The sequence below is a fragment of the Siphateles boraxobius genome, unplaced genomic scaffold, assembly GCF_051911475.1.
Source record: "Siphateles boraxobius isolate OS27281-9 unplaced genomic scaffold, OSU_SipBor_1 5, whole genome shotgun sequence".
NCBI lineage: Eukaryota > Metazoa > Chordata > Actinopteri > Cypriniformes > Leuciscidae > Siphateles > Siphateles boraxobius.
In genome coordinates this window covers 32,281,715-32,303,429 of record NW_027509141.1, presented here as the reverse complement: position 1 = coordinate 32,303,429, position 21,715 = coordinate 32,281,715, and the positions used below count along the sequence as shown (strand labels likewise).

Genomic DNA, 21,715 nt, shown 5'->3' with positions numbered 1-21,715 from the left:
TAAAGCTATTTTTTTAGTTCCGAATAAACAAGTTAGTTAGCATTCTTCTCACCCTTTTTTTATCTCTACCTTGACAAAGGTGGCATTTCTCAGACCTGCCCCGTCACATTCATTAGATTTCTCTGTCAAAGAGCCGACCGAGGTAATTTGATGCTTGTAGCGCAACAATTGTGTCTCAGAGATTATAATACATAGTTTGTGTTTTTGTTGCCTCTCGTGTAAGAAGTGAATATCGAGTGATAATTACATTATTTATTTGTCATTGTATAGTGAGGGTATTCAATTTTTTTTGCAAATAAATCAACATTATTCCATAACACTGCATCTTAACATTTAGAGCATAAAATGGTAATATATGGATTACTCTGTAGCTGAAATATAATTAAACTCAAACTTTTGTGCAGTCAGGAGGCATTTCACCTTTACTATTAACAGTGAGATCACAAAGCGCCACCTGCAGGCACTTTTATATGAGCCTGACATTTGAAATATTAGTCCAAAAAAATCTCGCCTGTAGAGAGTGTAAACACTATCTAGCATTATAACTTAATATATCATGTCTTCACATAGAACATGGTTAACTTACACATGGTCACACAATTCCTACTATGGGATAGATATAATAATGTGGCAGTTTCTGTGCTCAAACTATGTCCTTTTGTCTCAACTACCTCTAAGATAACACTCTATTCAAAAGAGAAGTTGAAAAAAAAAAGAAGAGGAAGTTCTCTTGCGGAACTCTTGAAAGATAAAAGCAAAAAATGTTGAACACATAATAAAAAATAACCTCTGTATTCACAATAACTGCGGAACCTGTTATTGTGGAAAAATCAAAATACTTTAAAGGAAACTTCTCAAATGCTGATAGAAGATAAAAGATCAACAGTATCTATAGGCTACTCTTAAAAGTTTTAAAACCAGCACAATGATTTATATCCTTACATGTTATTCTAAATACCTTCTCAATATAGGCTAAAACTGTGACAAGTACCCAGGAAGCCACAGAGAATCAGGCCGGTTTTGTCCATTGTTACTTCACATTAATTGGACTTTTAAGTGCACACAAATGTCGGACCCACGTCCAAGTTTTCCCCTTGGGGTTCAAGAGACTCTGATTACAAATAGAGGGGGTGGTTTCTTCATCCGGTCAATAATAGCCAATAGCATGATGTGGACAGGAGTTTAAAGGTAGTGTGTGTTTCGAGGTCTGTTTTCTAGACAGGTCATGATGGATCGAGCAGCTCTCAGACTGATTCTCTTGGGCGTCTTTCTCATCTCAGCTAGTTCAAAACCTGTTAAGAAGGTGAGGGTCAACGCTCAGGATGTGAGCAATTAACATCTAATGCAATGTATGTCTTTGGGGTACAAAATCAGATAATGGGAAAGTTATCCCTATAAAGCCTACATTTCTAAGCCTCTAAATTATCAACATGATCAAAACTTTGCTAGAAAATCTGCAGAATCTACTTACTACATGCCTTCTGCCCTGACAAGTACAAGCCCTTTTAGTTTAATTATAAAATTGTGTGGTATACTCGTGTCTATTAGCTGTGAACTCTTTAATGAGAGTAAGCTTAAGCATAACTTTTATATTGATATTAATCTTTTGAGACGAACATTTATTGGACAGAAGAAATTAGGATTTCTTGATTATCAATATTTTATTTTTAGAAAAATTATGTTAAAATGTATAAAATACAACAGGCTTTTGAGTATTGTTTATTTGTACATCTCTCAATCATCATTGTATTGCACTGCATTACATTTTTTTTGCCCCACAATTAAAACTACAAACCTTTGATCATAAAACTGAGCATTTAAATATTATCTAAGACATATTATTGGGAGATATGATCGGTGACAACTGATATTTCTATGCATTTTATGGTAGTTTACTACTGTTATAAAGATTGGTTTACATTACATCGGACCTTCATTTTGGACATATATAAATATTGACATCTGGACCATTGCATATTTTCTAATCAGTTCGGGCATCTGAATAAAGTTGATGGTGTGTTTTATTTCCATAAGGGCCATAAAAACCCTAGTGTATTAAATATATGATACAAAACACGTATGCAAGCTTTCCAATAGCCTACTTTTTTCAATGTTTTGTCTATTCATTAAATGGTTATTTCAAAAAATGAGATTTTTCGGACTATTATTTTATATGTTAGGCTTTAAACGGATTAAATGCATACCTTTGAGATCAAGATAGACTAGGTGAACCATATTTGTTGGCTTGGTTTTGTATGTTTCATTTGTGGTAAGATGTGATTGGCCTACCATAGTCAAACAGTATTTTCTTTCAGTCCAAAGGCCTTTTCTCCAAGTCATTTACGAGCAGTAGCCTATGTTTGAGCAATCCCACGCAAAAAGGAGTGTAAATGTGCACCACAGCTGTTTACACAGAAAGTTTTTGTGTTCCACTACGCTGCTTTTTAACTGTCTTCTAGGTTAATATTCGCTATACTGAGGCTTTGTCCGTTGCCTCTCACGCATGAGTTTTTGAGGTGTATGTCATGTTCAAATTTGTTTATCGTGGTTATAGTATGACCAGCATTGCCACTACGGAGCCCCTGAAACGATTTCTTGGGGGAGCGCAAATGCAAGTTATTATTTTTCCTTCCATCTCATATTTTTTTCCACCACCACCGTGTCCCCATAGGGGATCCGTACAAAATAAATAATTTAATACATGCACATGAAAAATGTATTTAAGTTAAAATGATTAGCATCTCACCTGCGTATGGGTGATCAGCATTGACATGGGCAACAGTCAGCGAATATTAGGAAATACCTCAATTGTAACAGAATAGAACATACTAAATAAACATATTTTAAGAGTAGGCTAACTTCTGGTGTCTTAACAGAAACAAAATGTGGATATATACAGCTTCTACATTAACTCCACGGTCACCGGTCGCTACGCCACAACCGTCATCACAAGTCGTGTTGCGAACACAGTGAATGAATCTCAAGAGATCCAGTTTGAGGTCAAGATACCCAAGAATGCCTTCATCAGCAAATTCAGAATGTAGGGAAATTCAATCTTAAACATAAAAATTCAGCAGAAATTCAGCAATTCTATAAAGACAAAACTAGCAAGCAAATTTTGAAGTATGTTTAATGTGTGTGAGGCTTTTCTTTTCTCCATAGGACCATAGAGGGGAAGATATATGATGGTGTTGTGAAGGAAAAACAGGAAGCTCAGCAACAGTACAGTCGAGCAGTATCTCGAGGAGAAAGTGCTGGACTGATCAAGTACTGGGAATTACAAATAAATAGGTCCATGAAATGTGTTTTTATAGCATGTTTAGTAATATGCTGGGATTCATTTCTATTTCAGATCTGTTGGAAGGACTTTAGAAGACTTTAAAACTTCAGTGACGGTGGCTGCTTTTAGTAAAGTGACTTTTGAGTTGACTTACGAAGAACTGCTAAAGCGTCGCCTTGGCAAATATGAGCTACTCATCAATGCCCAACCAATGCAGCCGGTGGCAGACTTCAAGGTAGGAGAAGAAACAAAGAGGGAAATAGATCATCAATTAAGGTGGATAGAAAGATCATATTTATTTTACTCACATTAGATGGATGTTCACATACAAGAAAAAACAGGAATTTCCTTTTTGGAGGTGAAAGGAGATTTGAGCACCGGTGATCTGGCCAATGCCATCAAAACCACCAGAGCAGACAAAGATGTAAGAGCTTAAAATGAGGGGTAAAACACTTAGCTTAAATGTTTCATTATGCTACTACACCTCAAACAAAGTTACCAGATAACCAAACTGATCATTTCAGGCATGGGTGACCTTCTACCCCACTCGAGATCAACAGACCAAGTGTAAAAGCTGTGGAGAAAATGGACTGAATGGTGACATGCTAATAACATACGATGTCGAGAGGCCAAATCATGAAGGAGAAGTCATGGTACATTTTTCAATAACGTACTTTACGACAGTTTTGAATTGGATTTTGAAAGACTGACTATTTAAAAAAACATAAATGATATTCAGAATGTACTTTTGTTTTCTCTAAGGTATCAAATGGCTATTTTGTCCACTACTTTGCACCCTCTGATGTTCCACGTATTCCCAAAAATGTGGTTTTTATCATTGACCGGAGCGGTTCTATGAGCGGCAGAAAAATGGAACAGGTAAATGTCAACGTCAAGTTCAGGCAAATCAATTAAAAGGATATAACATGCAATACATTCTTTACTGTGGTGGTAAGTAACGAAGTAGAAATACTTCGTTACTTTACTTAAGTATTTTTTTCGGGAATCTGTACTTTACTTGAGTATGTTATTTGCATCTACCTTTACTCTTACTCCACTACAATATTAAAGACAAAGTTTACTTTTTCTCCGTTACATTTCCCCATGCCTGCTCCAAGTATTTATTACACTGGCTTTCCAAACCAATGAAAAACTTGGTTTTATTTTGAAAAAAAGAACGCGCAAACTCTTTGCCAGCATGTACGCTCACATAGCAGTCAGTTCGCCATTGTGGAAGATGACCGCAGAAACAGGTGAAGGTGCAGCTCTGGCCAGCAATGATCCCGAGATTCCCGCTTACCTTGCATCTTGCACATCTTCTGTTTGATGCAGCTAATGTTATGGAACATGTCTATTGCAGAGCTGCCAACTCTCACTCATTCAGTGTGAGACTCACGCAATTGACACTTTCCACACGCTCTCACGACACACATCCATTTTCTCACGCAGAGAAAAATCGCAAAGCAAAGATTCTCAGCTCTCAGATTCTGTCAATTTTATTTACGAAATTTAAAAAATAAATACGGTTTTGGAGCTTTTAAATGTGACGTGACAGATAGCTAGCGCCTGCTATATGGGGTGCCATTAATCTCTTTACTAGGCTACTATTTAATTGTAAATAACAACAAATGAACAATAATAGGTAGCCTATGTTGAAAGATACAGTACAACTTACCGAAATGTATATACCTTATACATAATATCAATAAATCAGTGTTTTTCAACCGCGGAAAGAGGTCAATAAAACAGCTGGAGAACAATGTCACATAACGTTACATTTACCTCAGGAAAAAAAAAAAAAAACATTTCATGACCATAGCATGTTAGTTGGCTAGAAAAATTAGTAGTTTATAATATATTTAATATTAGTATAAATTAGTATTTTGTTAAATGTGCACTATATATTTATTATATTTTTTAATTATATCATTAAGATATTATAAAGTTGTTATTATAATAAAAATCACATGTATTTTTAACATGTAATAATACCAGCTGAGAGGGCTCTCTGTAGCCTATGTTTACAGAATTAGGTGAGATTTTGTTAATTTAAAAATTAAGCATAATATGCTGTCACTAAACTTAATGAAAATGTTTAGAATTGATGCAAGGTGCTTCATTGTCTCTTATGATTGCAAATTTAACAAATTCTTAATTGCAGTATCTAATAATTTGTTCAATTAAAACATTGCATATCACTCCCAAAACAATTGATCTGTTTAATTATTTATATTTACAGTTTGAATATTTACTTTTTACTTTCGGTACTTAAGTACGTTTTAAATCGGATACTTTTGTACTTTTACTCAAGTGATGTTTGAATGGAGGACTTTCTACTTTTACTGGAGTCATTTTTTATTTAGGTAGGCTATATACTTTTACTCGAGTATAATTTTTGAGAACTTTTACCACCCCTGATTTTTTATGGCAAAACCCTTGAAGGAGGTTTTTTAAGGATCTTGCAGCATTGTGCATTTATATGGTATAATAACAGGGATTCATGCATTGAAATCATTGTGGAGTTACTTTGTTTAACAAAACTGGTAAAAAAGAAAGAATAACTTGTGTTTAAAAAAGTGTTTTTCTTTAGACTCGTTTGGCACTGCTAAAGATTTTGAGTGATCTTGATGAGGATGACCACTTTGGATTGATCACTTTCGACAGTGAAGTTGACACATGGAAGAATGAACTCCTGAAAGCTACCAAGGAAAACCTGGAGACTGCAAAATCTTTTGTGAAGGAGATCAGAGATAGAGGAGGTGATTTCCTAACTCTAAATGGGGAGTAAGAAAGTTGTACCTTAATGTGACACAACTATGTTTGTTCTTCCTTTAGCCACAGACATTAACGCTGCAGTTCTAGCAGGAGTGGACATGATCAATCGACATCCACGAGAAGGAACCGCCTCCATCCTGATCCTGCTGACTGATGGAGATCCCACTTCAGGCACAGATTCACTGACAAACACAAGCTAATGTGTTTTATCCTAGCACTAGTTCACTCAGTGTAATTAGAAGACCTGTTTATAAAAGGTTTAAGACCTAATTAAAATGCCGTTAGTAGACCAGTAGATTATTATCATAACCAATTTGGTTCTTGACTTTGTCAGTGAGAGAAAGGAAATATGAAATTGCCCAATGCATCCATTGCTTTCTGGTCACTCAAAAATGATGATTGTAATGCTTGAAAAATGTCAAGCATGCTTTACTTATTTTCCTTTCTAACAGGTGAAACTAACAAAGAGAGGATAATGGCCAATGTGAAAGAGGCAATTGGTCTAAAGTTCCCCCTATATTGTCTTGGTTTTGGATATGATGTTAACTTCGACTTCCTGACAAAAATGTCATTGGAAAATGGTGGAGTTGCTCGCAGGATTTATGAAGATTCGGACGCTGATCTACAGCTGCAGGTGAACGACAGAGAATCAGCTGAGAATTCATCCTCAGTGCTTATCTGTTCTGTGTTTGAATGCATTTAGATCCTTTTTTCGGTTTGTATTGTAGGGCTTCTATGAAGAAGTTGCCGTCCCTCTCCTCACTGATATTCAACTTAAATACACAGGAGGGACAAACCTTACCAAGACCAGCTTTAGCCTGTACTTCAATGGCTCTGAGATTGTGGTATCGGGACAAATCACAGACAACAGTGTGGAGAGTTTCACCACTGAAGTCATTGCAGTATCAGTAAGATCATCATGGTGCTTTACAATTCATCAAATTGGTAGGGATTGAGTGGGCTGTTTTTTCTCGGCAGTTTCAACCGAGGTCATTACTTTGGATATGTGGATAGTTAATGATCAGTTGTTTAAGAGTTTGGAATAATGATCACTTTGTTTTCAGAGAAAGTTATTGATGAAAGTGGTAATGACAGCGTCACTAGTATTTTTATTTCTGAGCAGAAAGGCAGTAATGTGACGTATCAGGAAACTGTAATGGCAAAAGACCCCAGTGATGTCCCAGCTGAGAATGAAGATTTCATGCCGAGACTGTGGGCCTACCTAACGGTGAAGCAAATTCTGGAAAGGCAGTAAGTTTATTTACTTATATAAAGTACATACTAATGTAAACAACTGTCACATCATAGGACAGTGAAAATTAACCTTATAATCCTAATGATCAGGTTAAAACTGTGATTTCTTTTTTAGAATATAGTTTGAGGCCAAAAACATACCATTTTACAGATATATCTTCTTAACATTGCTTGTGTCAGATTAATTATCCCAAGCATATCCCAAAATATGCCTGGATGGAGGAATATGCATGCAATATGGAATCAAACTGATCTGTCTATCTGTGTTCTCACTGTATTTCTGTCTCAGAGTGCTTCTTAAAGGACAAGAGAAAGAGGATGAAAAGAAAGAAGCTCTCAAATTGTCCCTGAAATACCAGTTTGTCACCTCCCTCACCTCTATGGTCGTCACAAAGCCACAGGAAGATGAAGTAGAAGTTGCCGACAAACCCAAAGAGGGAGGAGAGGAACCCGATGAAGACATAACTACATCTTATGGTATAAGAATGGGACAAGCGTCTGTTGGTAAGAACTGAGAAATTAACTATGTTAACTATGTTCACCTTTTGACCAAGGAATCCAACTGTCTGTTGGGAAAAAAAGGATGATTTTAAGTGACATCTTTCTCATTATTATTTTATTAGCAAACTACCCTATTGAAGAAGAGCCTTCTCTGTGTAAGTTATAAAATGATGAACTAACAGTAAAAATATGTGTGGTCAGAACTGTATCGACACATAATTGTTGTTCCCCAAATATCCCCATGTCCTAAATTTCCTAAATATAAGCATGTCTTGCCTTTTGAATTTGTTTTTTATTCCAGCAGTACTTCACTCGTGGTCCGGTATGGCAAATTATTTTCTCCTTTATTTAAGTTGATGAAAAAAAATCTTACTTTATTCGTTGTGTTTTTTAAAATTACTATTATTTATTTCGTTTTCTTTATTTTATAGGTAAAATGCACACAGAGTATTATTCCTTTCACTACGGTAGGCTACGTTAAAATATTTTTCTTCTTTATTGAAGTAAAACAGTTTAATTTTTATTTCATTTACTAGAGAGTTAAGAATGTAAAAATAAATGTAAAATGCTAAAGGAAGTTGTTAGTTATGATGCACAACACAACCCCTTTAGCTGTGATCTTATTAATTTTATTAAAAAATGTTATTATTAAGGAAAATATTTTAATGAAGTGGCATATTACTTACAAAAGATACAGCACTTGGCATAGCACAATTATTAACACAACTGGAATGCTGCATTGACCAATCATATGAGGATTTGATGGTTCACGGTTTTCTGGGAGATTAATTGTGGGAGTGCATTAAAAATGAAAAATATTTCAGTCATGCTCACAATGTGAAAATGTTCCTTCTTTTCAGATTATGTTCATATACAGCCGACTTGTACGTTTTTCAATTTACAGTATTTTATGTTTTTTACTTGCATTTATTTAGTCTCAGACTCATATGTAGACTATAGACGGCCTTTGTAGGGTACAAACTCATGATAATAATTTTGGTTTCTTATTGGTTATCAATACTAAAGACACCCATACTGTGTTAAGAATGTCAATTGTAATTGTAGCAAGCTTTTTATTATAGATGATGTGTGTAATTGGTGCCAATTACACACGTCACCTTTGAAAATAAAGACTAAATATACAGTAATGAATGCAGTATGTGAATTTACATTTTTAGATATGGGGGCCTTAGATATCTCCCAAACTGAAATAGCACTTACGACCGAGGTCCCTGAAGTGCAAGGTACATAAACATTTTTCAAACTCATTTATTTGTTTTGTGAGCACCTATTTTACAAAATAATCCGGGTATTCTCACTCCAAAAGTTCGTAGCAATCGTTTCCTGCTGCCTTCTGCTGGTCAGTCTAAACCACTTTATTTTGATGTTCCTGTTCCTCACAAACTCAAACTGCTACAAGATTCTGCTTCAGGTCAGACATTAAGAGCTGTTTGTTTTACATGTGAATCTGTTTAACAGGCCATTGGTCTTATAGTGATATTTTCTGTGAGTATTTTTGTGTATTTCTGTGATATTTTCCTAGAGTTCTTTATGAATGGAGAGTCTTTGAGTGGACAAAATGGATTCCATCAAATTGCTTTTCATTACAAAACTAACCATCACTTGATTATAAGCACAAAGAATATCAGTTACCGAAATGGACAGGATGATGTGCAGTTTTTGTGGGGCCAGACACCGACCCAAAATGATACAGAGGGGTAGATACTATGTTCACAGCATGCACTGTCAATGACAAAAACGACCCTTACAAAAAAAGAAGTTTACTCAAGCGTGCTATTAGTATACTTCTTTTAAACTGAAAATAAAAAAGTGTACTTTCAGTCTACTTTTTATGTACTTCTAAGAAATATCCTCAAAATTACACTTGACTTATACTGACAGAAAGGTTTAAGTATATTTGGCCAATACTTGTACTCAATCTTTTGATCGAGATATACTTAAACGTATAATTAAGTATTCTAAGTGTACTTGGCTTGTAGTTGTGTTTACTCTTTTGATTGAGCAGCCAATTAAATACTTTTTTCACATAATTTTACAAACCATCGTATGCACACTTCAGAATCTCACAGGAATAATTAGGTCCCCCGGTACTTTTTGCCTACTCTTCAATGAGACCTGTGAATTCGGACATACTTCTTTTGTCACATACTGTTTTTCGCCTACTATATAGTAGGGAAGTGTGCAATTCCACATGCTTCCCCGACAATGACAGAATTTTCTGGCATTCCATGTTTTCACTGTTACGGTAGGGGGCGCTATTGGTGAGTTCAAGTCCTCCTGGGAAGCTTGTACTTACGAGGTGGAAAGTCGTGTTTACGACTGCAGGTGCATTCAAGTCACTTTCGTCGAAGTAAGATGGCGGTGTACTTTCTCTTAATTAATTACACAAAAATACAGCAAGGTTCTTAAATACTAGTTCTAGAAAATGAAGAACAAAGATATGTGTATAAGGTGTGCTTTGCTTTTTTATGTTTTAGTTAATTTATTAAGCCCCTGCAAACTTTACCGTTACATATTACATTGTTATAATGACATCATAATCTGTGCAGGAAATCAGCTTGACAATATCACAGCTAAATACCTTGAAGTATTGTGGTATTCTGCCATGTTTCTCACTGACACACCCCCAACTCGTAAAGATCGGGGTTTAAAGAAAACCCAGAGCTTCCCACTCGTATTTACGACAATTGTGACAGCGTTCAAGTGCGTTCAACTCGTATGGTCGCTTCAAATGAACGCACCATATTACGCATCTTCTGAAAGAGTACCGAATCTCCGGATCAAAACACAGGTGAAGAAACAAACGATAAAAGTTTTGCTCATGCACATGTAAAATAGCGACCATCAAACATTAAAAAGCAAATAAATCAAAACTACCATACCGAATGAATTCGGTATAACCGAATAGTTATAAAGAGTAAGTTATAAGTATGATGTTAAGTACTCTTAAGGAAAACTTACAAGTAGTTTATTGAGAGTATTCTTCAAAGTTTACTTTCATAAACTAAAAAATGTGCTACAAGTATTTTACTAACTATAAGTTCACTTGTAGTTTAATTGCAGTATGAAAAATGTAGTTATACTTAAAGTATAGTTAAAAGTATATTTTTATACAAAAAGGCAAATTAAGTTCCAAGTGGTTTTGAAATAGGACACTTAACTACATTGATATTAGTATACTTACTATCTAAGGTAAACTTAAAATATACTTGAACTTTACATAAGTATACTTATTTTTTTTTGTAAGGAAAAGTATTAGTATTCTACGGAATCTTCTGCTTATTAACTTGTATCTGTTTGTCAACAGTTTTATTGAGATACAAGGCAGAATTCACTCATGATTTGCTCTGTATCAACAGTGTGTCTCTGGTTGTACTTGATAATGAAATGAACGTCACCATGGGAAATATTGGTGTTGTTATTCTTCTTCAAAAGAAAGATGAGGTCATGTTTTTGTGGCCTGCCATTTGGGAATATCCAAAAGATGTCAACTTGACAGGCATTTTAGGTAAGAAAGCAAATCACGGTCTAAACATTTAAACATTATTTTTCATCTCTTGGCTCTGATCAATACTGAAGTAAGCTGGAACAGTAGATCATGGTGCACATTAATAACCTTTAATCTTTCAACCATTTCAGAAGAACAATGTTATGTTCAGAATAGCACACTTGTTCTTACTATTGCTGAAGTATAGCACATATATATATATATATATATATATATATATATATATATATATATATATATATATATACAAGAAAGCACACTGTGCTGAGCTTTGTATCCCATAATGCAGTGCAACCTTACTCCCAAAGCTGTGTTTAAAGGAGCTGCATGTAAGACATTTATTTCAATTAATTATAAAATTGTCCTGAAATGTCACTAGACATTAAGAAATCATGTTCATTTCAAATACTTATATCACTGACAACAATAGTCCGGCCAGGATATTGTCATTTTATAAGTGAAGTTGCAGCCCTCAACTGATGTTGATGTTGTCATGGTTGTGTTTTGGTCTTATGCGCCACCCTCCACCTATCTACCAATCACAAAGTCAGTAGTGTTGCGGCATCCGGATTGCCAGCTCTGCTAGTTACCACAGCTGCAGCTACAAACGCGACGGATACAACACATGTCTAACGTTGCGAAACCAAAAAAAAAAACTAGTTATGAATCCAAAGTACTTCGTGACAAAGTCCGAAATAAAACAAGGATCTGTATAGGAGATGCCTTTGAAAGATGGAGACGGCTGAAAACGGAGAAAAATTTGAAGACAGATGCCAACGTTGCTAATTTTCTCCTGGACAGGTAAGATTCATCTATGTTTGGCTAACTTGTACTTGATGGATGGTAAATGGACATTTCAAATATTCATGACAGTCGAACAAAGTTATGCATGTTCGTGCAAAGTAACGTTACGTTAGCTCATGGAGGAGGTGGGTCATCGACTTGAAAAGGAAAGGAATTGTTTGGGTAATGAAAACGGTGAGTCGTCATTGCTAACATTAGCAATGCATTATCAGAGCCCGTTTCTCTGTCATTATGCTGAGACGCTGAGGAAAACAACATTAGCACGCCCATTATGGCAATGTGAAACGTAATTGAGACGGTAGCCTAATGTTACCTCGTAAAAATGATTCCTCATTCGTTCTTCGCGTATATTGTGGACTACACATGCTGCAAGTTGACCTATATGAATAGCTGTATCTTTGATATCGGTTACACACAGTGACAGAGGCTTGTGCTTGGACTTACGTTAATGACAGATACCTACATTTACAAGTTAGACTAACAGCTACTGTTCTAACAATGTAGCGTACTGTCACATACAAGCGTACATATTTACGATTATATTTGGCTAATCGCCATTAGTAAACTTTTGCAATATATAATTACTTTGCAAAACATCTCTCATTTGAAGCATAAACATAATTAACAGGAAAAAAACGTACTGTGTAGGACTCGTCACTTGCCATTGGAAGCTTCTTGTAGCAACCTATCTGGCAACCTCGAGTCAGTGAGGAGGGGAAGGGGATACACCGCTCTACAGTAATTTGAAAGTGATTGCAGTACCAGTTTTGGCCACAATCTTACATACGGCTCCTTTAACTCCACTTTTAGTCACACACTCGCAAACTTCCCTAAGCTTTTCTTCCTGGGGGAATTCCTTCTGCCATTTTTAAGTGCGTTCAACTTCATCAAGTGGGTCGAGGGAAGTTTGGACAAACCCTCGACCCCTTGATTCTGACGGAGGGATTGGTCACATGGACACATATGGCCAGGCAGATCCATAAAACACAATGAAATATAATTGTGACATCACAGCAGATTTACCCCCACCCCACACAACTCTAGTGTATGTTATTGGAGTTATTTTGACATTTAACCGCATTGTAGCTACCTTAAGCTGACCGTTTTTTACACCGTTATAGTTTGTGTAGTTTTGTAATATTGTCACCAACAGCCCATACAGGCCTATAGAATGGTGCATAGAACTGGTGCAACTTAAGCAATGACACACTGTATATCCAAGAGAATGAGATGAAGAGAAGATAGTGAGGGAAGGGCATACAATTTTTTAAGTTAAACGCAGCCCAAGATGACAACTGGGCACCACTTGCTATAAATTAAACAAGGGTTTGAGGTCATATGACAAAAATGTAGTAAATGTAGTAAAATGTAGTTTGAAACCATGAAAGAAATGGCTAATGTTAGTAATGGCTACAGAGCATGCGATAAGCCATGTACAAAAAATGTGAATATAACGAATATAACCAGAATGTCAGTGATGTTATTGTGTCTATTATGTACACATTTAGCGGTTAGCTAACAACTATTTATTGTTATTAAATGGATTGTTTTGGTTAAAATGTTTTCATTGAACCAACACTGGTGACAAGTATTAAGTAACAATGTGTGTGGACGATCTTTAAGGAAAACCCAAAATTTCATACGAGGAGGTTGAAGGATCGCAAACACCTACTCTAAAGATAACTGACAAGGAGGTGAAGACGTCTTTGTAAGTGATTAAATTAATAAATACATACATACATACAGACTTCCATAAACCTGCATGTACCTCATTTAAAAGATGTACTGTGTTGCCCGTTATGGTTATATATTGAATTTATCATTCATAAAGTACAGTATTTAATGAAACCTGTGTCTATAGGGAGACTGTCAGTGATTACAGACTTCCTTCAACTCCTGTTCGAGAATGTTGGCTTGTACCGTTCCAGGCTGTGATGGAGGACGAGATTTCTGATTTCACTGTTACTCAGCTGTAGCATTGACAGAGTTGATAAAAAATGTTTTCCCATATATTTTGATGGTCTGTTTTAAGCACAGTAAATGTTTCAATGGTTCAATCCCATCTGGTCTTGTAATTGTTCAAACTGACCAAAGGGAGTATGGCATTGTCTGCTTTCTCAAGATATGTGAACAAATAAAAAGCAGCCAAATAACAGGTTTCCATTCAAGACTTGCTTATAATTGTCTAGTATATTTTTAGCTTGATTTGCTTCTTTTTAAAATCCACTTCAGCCTTTCCTTGGGTTAATCCAGTATATATATATATATATATATATATATATATATATATATATATATATATATATATATAAAAGGTTCCAAATGGGGGGTTTTGCATAAAAGTTGCCAATTTGTGTACAGTTCTTAAAATATGAATTTTTCTTCCTTAGCCTTTGTCCGAAAGCTGTAAAATGCTGCCCCCTGAATAGGAATGCATAAATGCACATCCAAATCCTATATTAGATTCAGCATAGATGAATCCTTCACTGCCTCTGATAACTAAACCCACAATCCTTTACATTCCATTCTGTAAGAGTTGAGCTAAAAAAATAAAGATGGCATCTGAAAGTTGGATGGTCAGTTTTGTGTAAGTGTAAGTTTTTGACCAATGTTTTCCACTTTTTATATTTTAGGATTGTAGTTATTAAATATTTACTTAGTTATCACCAAGCCTCTATTTTTCTGTAGATCTTTAAACCGTTATGTTGCCTCGGAAGTCTGTTTTGAATCAGTTTTTTTAAATAGCGAGCGACCTAGGCTCTACCGTGCTGATGGCCTGCACCCCAGCAGAATCGGAGCGGCTGTTCTGTCGGACAACATCTCCAAGACGTTACACAACATATGACTAGTAAGTCAAAGTCCAAATCACAGTCTTTGCTGTCCCAACTTAATTGATATAAGTAGTGTAGAACATTATATAGAAACTGTGTCTATTCCTCGTTTAGTGAGGCCAAACAATAAATCTACTGTAGGATCTAGGAAAAATCTTATTGTAATTAAACCAGAAAATCTCAATATCAGTGAACAAAAACAATTTCTAAAGCTAGGTCTTCTAAACATTAGATCGCACCTAAGGCGGTTATTGTAAACGAAATGGTCACAGATAATAGTTTCGATGTATTTTGCCTTACTGAAACCTGGCTTAAACCAAATGATTATTTCGGTCTAAATGAGTCTACTCCACCAGGATACTGTTATAAGCATGAGCCCCGTCTGATCGGTCGTGGCGGCGGTGTTGCAACAATCTATAGAGATATTCTAAATGTTACTCAGAAAACAGGTCACAGGTTAAATTCGTTTGAAGTACTTGTGCTAAATGTTACGCTCTTAGATGTAAGAAAGAAATCCCTATTATCTCTAGCCTTTGTTACTGTACTGTATATAGACCTCCAGGGCCCTATGCTGATTTCCTAAAAGAGTTTGCAGACTTTCTCTCAGATCTATTGGTCAATGTCGATAAAGCAATAATTGTTGGAGATTTTAACATACACGTAGATAACACAAATGATGCGTTAGGGGCTGCGTTTACAGATTTAATAATCTCCTTTGGGGTCAAGCAAAACGTCAGTGGTCCCACTCATCGTCTAAATCATACACTAGATTTAATTATATCATATGGAACCAACCCAACCGATATAGATATTGTACCGCAAAGTGATGATCATTACATGATAACTTGCATAATACGTACTGCTGAAATTTGTCATCTTAGGCCACATTATCGACCAGGCAGAACAATCCTTCCAACCTCTATAGATAGATTCTCAAATAGCTTACCTGATCTATCTCAGCTGCTCAGTGAACCCAAACAAACAGATGAACTAGAGGAAATGACTAGCAGTTTGAGCACCATTTTCTCTAGTACACTAGAAATTGTTGCACCAATTAGATTAAAAAAGGTTAGAGAGAAAACTAAAGCACCATGGTACAACAGTGCTACGCATGTTTTCAAGAGAGAAACTCGTAACTTAGAGCGTAAATGGAAACAAACTAATTTAGAGGTCTTTAGAATCGCGTGGAAAGACAGTATGTCATGTTATAAAAAGGCTCTAAAAGCAGCCAGGGCTGAGCATCTCCGCAAACTAATAGAAAATAACCAAAATAATCCAAGGTTTTTATTCAACACCGTAGCTATACTAACAAATAAACAAACATCACCAGAGCAAAATATTCCGTTACAGTATAGTAGTAATGATTTTATGAATTTCTTCAATGAGAAAATAGAAAGCATCAGAAACACAATTGTAAATGTACAATCTTTTATGGTGTCTTATGATTCAGCCTCAATTATTGCCCCTCAAGAACAACTACACCGCTTTACAAATATAGGACAGGAAGAGTTAAATAAACTTATCATTGCATCTAAACCAACAACATGTTTATTAGATCCAATACCCACTAAACAACTGAAAGAAGTGTTACCTGTAGTGGAAGAGCCTCTTCTCAATATTATTAACTCGTCTTTATCTTTAGGTCATGTTCCAAAAATATTCAAACTGGCAGTAATAAAACCTCTCATTAAGAAACCGCAATTAGATCCAAATAACCTAGCAAATTACAGACCCATTTCAAATCTTCCATTTATGTCTAAAATACTAGAAAAAGTTGTGTCCACTCAATTGTGCTCTTTCTTGCAAGAAAATTATATCTATGAAAAATTTCAGTCAGGATTCAGACCGCATCATAGCACAGAAACTGCGCTAGTTAAAATTACAAATGATTTACTTTTAGCTTCTGACCAAGGCTGTATCTCAATACTAGTTCTACTTGATCTTAGCGCTGCGTTCGACACTATAGATCATAAAATACTACAAAACTAACTGGAGTTCAGGGACAGGCATTAAGCTGGTTTAGATCGTACTTATCAGACCGTTATCATTTTGTCTGTTTAAAGGGGAAAAATCGAAGATAACGTCAGTAGACTATGGAGTGCCGCAAGGATCGGTGTTAGGCCCTCTGCTATTCTCAATATATATGCTGCCACTTGGTAATATTATAAGAAAACATGGAATTAATTTCCACTGTTATGCTGATGACACTCAATTATATATTTCATCACGACCAGATGAAAACACTAACTCATCTAAATTGACAGAGTGTCTCAAAGACATAAAATGCTGGTTGACGTGTAATTTCCTGCTATTAAATTCAGATAAAACAGAGGTATTACTTATTGGTCCAAAAAAACTACCCACAAAACCTTGTACAATACAACTTTAATTTAAAGGATGTCCTGTTACTTTATCCACTACAGTAAAAGACCTGGGTGTTATACTAGACCGCAACTTGTCTTTCGAAAATCATATTTCATATGTTACAAGAACAGCCTTTTTCCACCTTAGAAACATTGCTAAGCTACGTAACATGTATGCAGATGCAGAAAAGTTAGTTCATGCATTCATGACCTCGAGACTAGATTACTGTAATGCTTTATTAGCTGGCTGTCCTGCATCCTTAATAAACAAGCTACAGTTAGTGCAAAATGCAGCGGGTAGAGTTCTTACTAGGTCAAGAAAATATGATCATATAAGACCTATTTTATCATCTCTACACTGGTTACATATTAAGTTCCGTATCAATTACAAAGTACATTTTTTTACATTTTTATTCGTTTAGCTGACGCTTTTATCCAAAGCGACTTACAATTGCTATGTATGTCAGAGGTCGCACGCCTCTGGAGCAATTAGGGGTTAAGTGTCTTACTCAGGGACACATTGGTGTCTCACAGTGGATTCGAACCCGGGTCTCTCACACCAAAGGCATGTGTCTTATCCACTGCGCCATCACCACCCCTTTTTCTACTATTAGCTACTATTAGTTTCTACTAAGTAGCTACTATTACTGACCTATAAAGCCCTAAATGGTTTAGCTCCTGTGTATTTAATGGACCTTCTATCGCCCTACAATCCATCGCGTTCTTTAAGATCACTAAATTCGAGGCTTCTGGTCATTCCTAGGATATCTAAGTCCACTAAAGGAGGGAGGGCGTTCTCGCATTTAGCTCCTAAACTCTGGTATAGCCTTCCTGATATTGTTCGAGGCTCAGACTCGCTGTCCCAGTTTAAAACTAGATTAAAGACGCATCTCTTTAGCCAAGCATTCACATAATGCTTACCTTTTATACCACTGTTGAATCAGATCGAATGCATTAATATTATGAACAGCAGCTATGCTAATTATCTCCCATCTGCTTTTCTGCGGTAAATAGCGTTCGTCAGCTCCGGTTTGTATCCAGCCTCTCACGGAGACCTCAGATGCACCAACACCTGCGATAAGATGACTAAACGCCTGTGAAGAGACGACTCGACGCCTGTGAAGAGACGACTCAACGCCGGCGATATGTTATTCCCTAAATTACTACATGATTAACTAACTGTATTTTTTTCTATGTACATTTCTGAAATGCACATTCTGTAAAGCTGCTTTGAAACAATAAGTATTGTGAAAAGCGCTATACAAATAAATTTGAATTGAATTGAATTGAAAATACCATCATGCGCAAATGTTGCCTGCAAAATCATTGCCTGATAGGGCAGCGAAGCAACAAGTCAACTGCCTGAGCTTTCTGACGCAGCCTTGATGTGAAGGACATTTTTCCAATGTAAATAACCTTTTAGTTCCATGGTTCTTCATGGAACCATTGATGCCAATGAATAACCTTTACTTTTAAAATCAAGTCAAACTACACCATCTTTTGATGAACAAATCCTTTAAGAAGTCTGGAAATTAATTCTCAAAACATTAAAAGAATGTACAATGTATCCTAGACAGTTGTTTGGTTCTTTAACATTATCAGAGGACACCATTGCTAACTCAAAAGGTAGTCCGAATTTCCTTAGTGTCATTGGTCATTTTGGTATCACTCATGGAAATGCTCTACACATTTGCTTAAAACACAAAACACTTATTGTTAATACCAGTACAGTCATTCAAGTAGGTAAACAACATATTTTATGCAATAAATCATGTTATTTGGTAACTCTTAAAAGGTAATTCCGGCATCCCATATATGGCTTTAGGAGAGTCTGTTTGCACAGCATCCTCGAACCAGATCCATTAGTTCCTTCCTGAATTTCCCAGACATGAAAACATAAAGAATGGGGTTGGCCACTGTAGAAGACGTTGCCATGATGCGAGCAAAGGTAGCAAAAGGCCCAAAGTGAGGTAAAGGACCAAGCGCATTGCCACCCTCAACTATTTGAGCAAACATCAAGCCATAGGAAGGCAGCCAGCACAATGCAAACGCCAGCACTAACAGAGCAGACATCTTGGTGACATGCACATGGTAGTGCTCCAAACGGTCAGTCTGTGTTGTGCAATCCCGCCTAGTGATTTTGAGGAAATGGTATATCTTGACATAGGCTATTACAATGATCAGAAGCGGAAATGCAAAAGCCAGAAGGAAGTGGCACACTCCATATGCCAACTGGCTCTTGTCAGAAAGGAAATTAAAACATGCCAGGTCCTCACGAGCTTCATGGTTGTCCGAGCCTGAGCCTGAAATCAGCGTCCTCCAAGCGAACTGAGGTGACGCCAAGACAACAGCTGGTATCCACAGTACACCTGCAATCACTTTTAAACGCCCCTCTCTGCGCCATCGATACGCTTGTGACTTATGTACCACGGTGATATACCTAGCAAAAGCCAAAGTGGCCAGCGTAAAGGCGCTCGCGGCTGTACACATCGCACTCAGGAAGCTGACTGACTTGCACATAAAGCTTCCAAATGGCCAGTGATGGGTTGCAATTGCAACTGTGTGATATGGAAGACAGGAAAGTAGGAGAAGGTCCGCCACACTTAATGACAGAAGAAGAACATCTGTGCCATTTGCATTTGTTTGTTGGAGTCCTCCTGTCCTTCCTTTATGTCCTCGCCGCATCGTACGACAGATGATGATGAGAACCAGGATGTGTCCTACTATCCCGGTCACCAGGATAAAGCTGTCAAATATGGGTACCAACACTCCCTCAACATCACTCGGTCCAAGACTGGAACTGTTTGACTCAGTAGCCACGTTAACCATACTGGAGTGTCTAAGAGTTGACAATAATGTAATTTTGAGTGTAATTGGTTCTTAAATCCAAGCTTTATTTTTTATGCGTCTTTAAAAATACTTTTACTCGCTTGAAAGTTTCAGCCTTACTGCAAATACTAAAAGCATCTGGACGTTTTGCGAACATTTCCCCTTTTAAATCTTCTCAGACCATGTTCGGTTATAAAATGTACACCCTTATTCATCCTTGTAGTTTTGCCTGAGAACACAGTGATGTCCAGCATTGATTGTACCATACAGTAGATAAAACGCTCTGGAATGCATCAATAGTTAATGATTGCAGCAGGACTGAAAGAGCAGAAATACTGCTATTTGTTTAGTTCTCTCCAAGGAAATCAAAATATTGCTTGTTTAGTTCTCTCCAAGGAAATCAAAATATTGCTTGAAATCATTGTTTAATTGCCTTTTCACAGATATATTTTCTCTATTCCTTTGGTAGATCCGAAGCCAAAAGGATGGCAGTTTTACTTGCCTGCAGATGCATTCAAAGGATTGCCGGAATCTTCTTCTAACTTGAAGATCAGTGTAACAAATGCAATGTCTATAAGCTCAAAATCCAGAGGATCAATCTTCCGGAACTCCAAAGGTATTATTCACAATATCTGGAGTGGCAAGCCGTGCTTCAACAGAGACTTCAACAGACGGAGAGGTAAGTCAAATGGCCTTTGACCTGACAGCAGTGACGCAACTCCTATAAACACGGAGCTTTGTTTAACCACTCATTTAGTGAATTGTCAAGTTTAGTCAATAGATAAAACCTTCAACTTCTCTCTGTAGTTTCTTTCTATCACATGATTCTATGTTTCACCCTGGTAGTTGACAATTTCCATATAGCCTTACCAGCATGTTAAAATATAACTTAATCGTTTTTTTCCATCCAAAAATGAAATTGTCATGATTTTACTTGCTTCCATGTCATTTTAGACTTTAGAATCTTAGGAACACAAAAGAAGATATTTTAATTAATGTTTTTGGCCATACAATGAAAGTCAATGCGCCGGGCTCAAAACACAATTGGAGCCCATTGACTTGCATTGTATGGACAAAAAACAAAGACATTTAAAAAATATATATATATCTTCTTATGTGTTATGCAGATTTAAAAAAAAAAATACAGGTTTGGAAAAACATGAGGGTGGGTAAATGATGACAGAATTTTCATGTTGCGGCTAACCACCCCTTTAATTAAGTTGTGTAATCTTGAATTTCCTTCAAGTTCCTTTGGAGCAAGTGTTAAGGCAAGTCATAAACTCAAGTTTACATGATCAGATAAGTTTAAAGCACAAGGGCAAAGGTTAAAGCATGTTCCACACATAACTTAGATTGTCTGTGTAACTGCTGACTCATAAATACCCTTATTAGTATATTGTCTTAGTTTAATCGAATTAATCACCGGGACTTGGTTTATGACATAAACTTTGGACAGTCTGTGTTAAAGCATGCGTCCATTTGCCTGTTGAAGTTAGCACATGCAATGTCCATTTTAAGTTATTTTTCATTGGGACTTCTTGAAATGAAA

The 21,715-nt window shown here is 36.4% G+C and overlaps 2 protein-coding genes across 3 annotated transcripts; one reads left to right on the top strand and one right to left on the bottom strand.

Annotated features, from left to right (window-relative positions):
- The first annotated feature begins 1,158 nt into the window (after positions 1-1,158).
- LOC143711865 (inter-alpha-trypsin inhibitor heavy chain H3-like) lies at positions 1,159-14,153 on the top strand. 2 transcript variants are annotated; one of them, XM_077203953.1, is made up of 20 exons: positions 1,159-1,303; positions 2,877-3,040; positions 3,163-3,267; positions 3,353-3,515; positions 3,594-3,704; positions 3,805-3,933; positions 4,043-4,159; positions 5,871-6,039; positions 6,116-6,226; positions 6,508-6,689; positions 6,784-6,963; positions 7,179-7,306; positions 7,599-7,813; positions 8,671-8,694; positions 8,989-9,054; positions 9,138-9,242; positions 9,354-9,528; positions 11,191-11,339; positions 13,767-13,851; positions 14,005-14,153. In XM_077203953.1, exons 1-20 carry the CDS (start codon positions 1,226-1,228, stop codon positions 14,117-14,119), a joined length of 2,571 nt encoding a protein of 856 aa, XP_077060068.1. In that variant the 5' UTR covers positions 1,159-1,225; the 3' UTR covers positions 14,120-14,153. The 2 variants fall into 2 exon arrangements, 1 of the variants encoding a protein (XP_077060068.1); XR_013194928.1 differs by lacking the exons at positions 13,767-13,851; positions 14,005-14,153 and adding an exon at positions 10,081-10,156 and having other exon boundaries at positions 9,354-9,532; positions 11,191-11,325.
- A 4,792-nt stretch (positions 14,154-18,945) lies between these two features.
- On the bottom strand, positions 18,946-20,343 carry LOC143711863 (somatostatin receptor type 5). Its single transcript, XM_077203950.1, has one exon. It carries the CDS (start codon positions 20,164-20,166, stop codon positions 19,159-19,161), a length of 1,008 nt encoding a protein of 335 aa, XP_077060065.1. The 5' UTR covers positions 20,167-20,343; the 3' UTR covers positions 18,946-19,158.
- Between the last annotated feature and the right edge of the window lie 1,372 nt (positions 20,344-21,715).

Excerpts from the sequence above, each read along its gene's own strand:
- LOC143711863 (XM_077203950.1), bottom strand. The coding sequence starts at position 20,166 with ATGGTTAACGTGGCTACTGAGTCAAACAGTTCCAGTCTTGGACCGAGT.
- LOC143711865 (XM_077203953.1), top strand. The coding sequence starts at position 1,226 with ATGATGGATCGAGCAGCTCTCAGACTGATTCTCTTGGGCGTCTTTCTC. Across the intron at positions 3,705-3,804 it reads CCACCAGAGCAGACAAAGAT|GCATGGGTGACCTTCTACCC; the intron begins GTAAGAGCTTAA and ends TGATCATTTCAG. Across the intron at positions 4,160-5,870 it reads GCGGCAGAAAAATGGAACAG|ACTCGTTTGGCACTGCTAAA; the intron begins GTAAATGTCAAC and ends GTTTTTCTTTAG.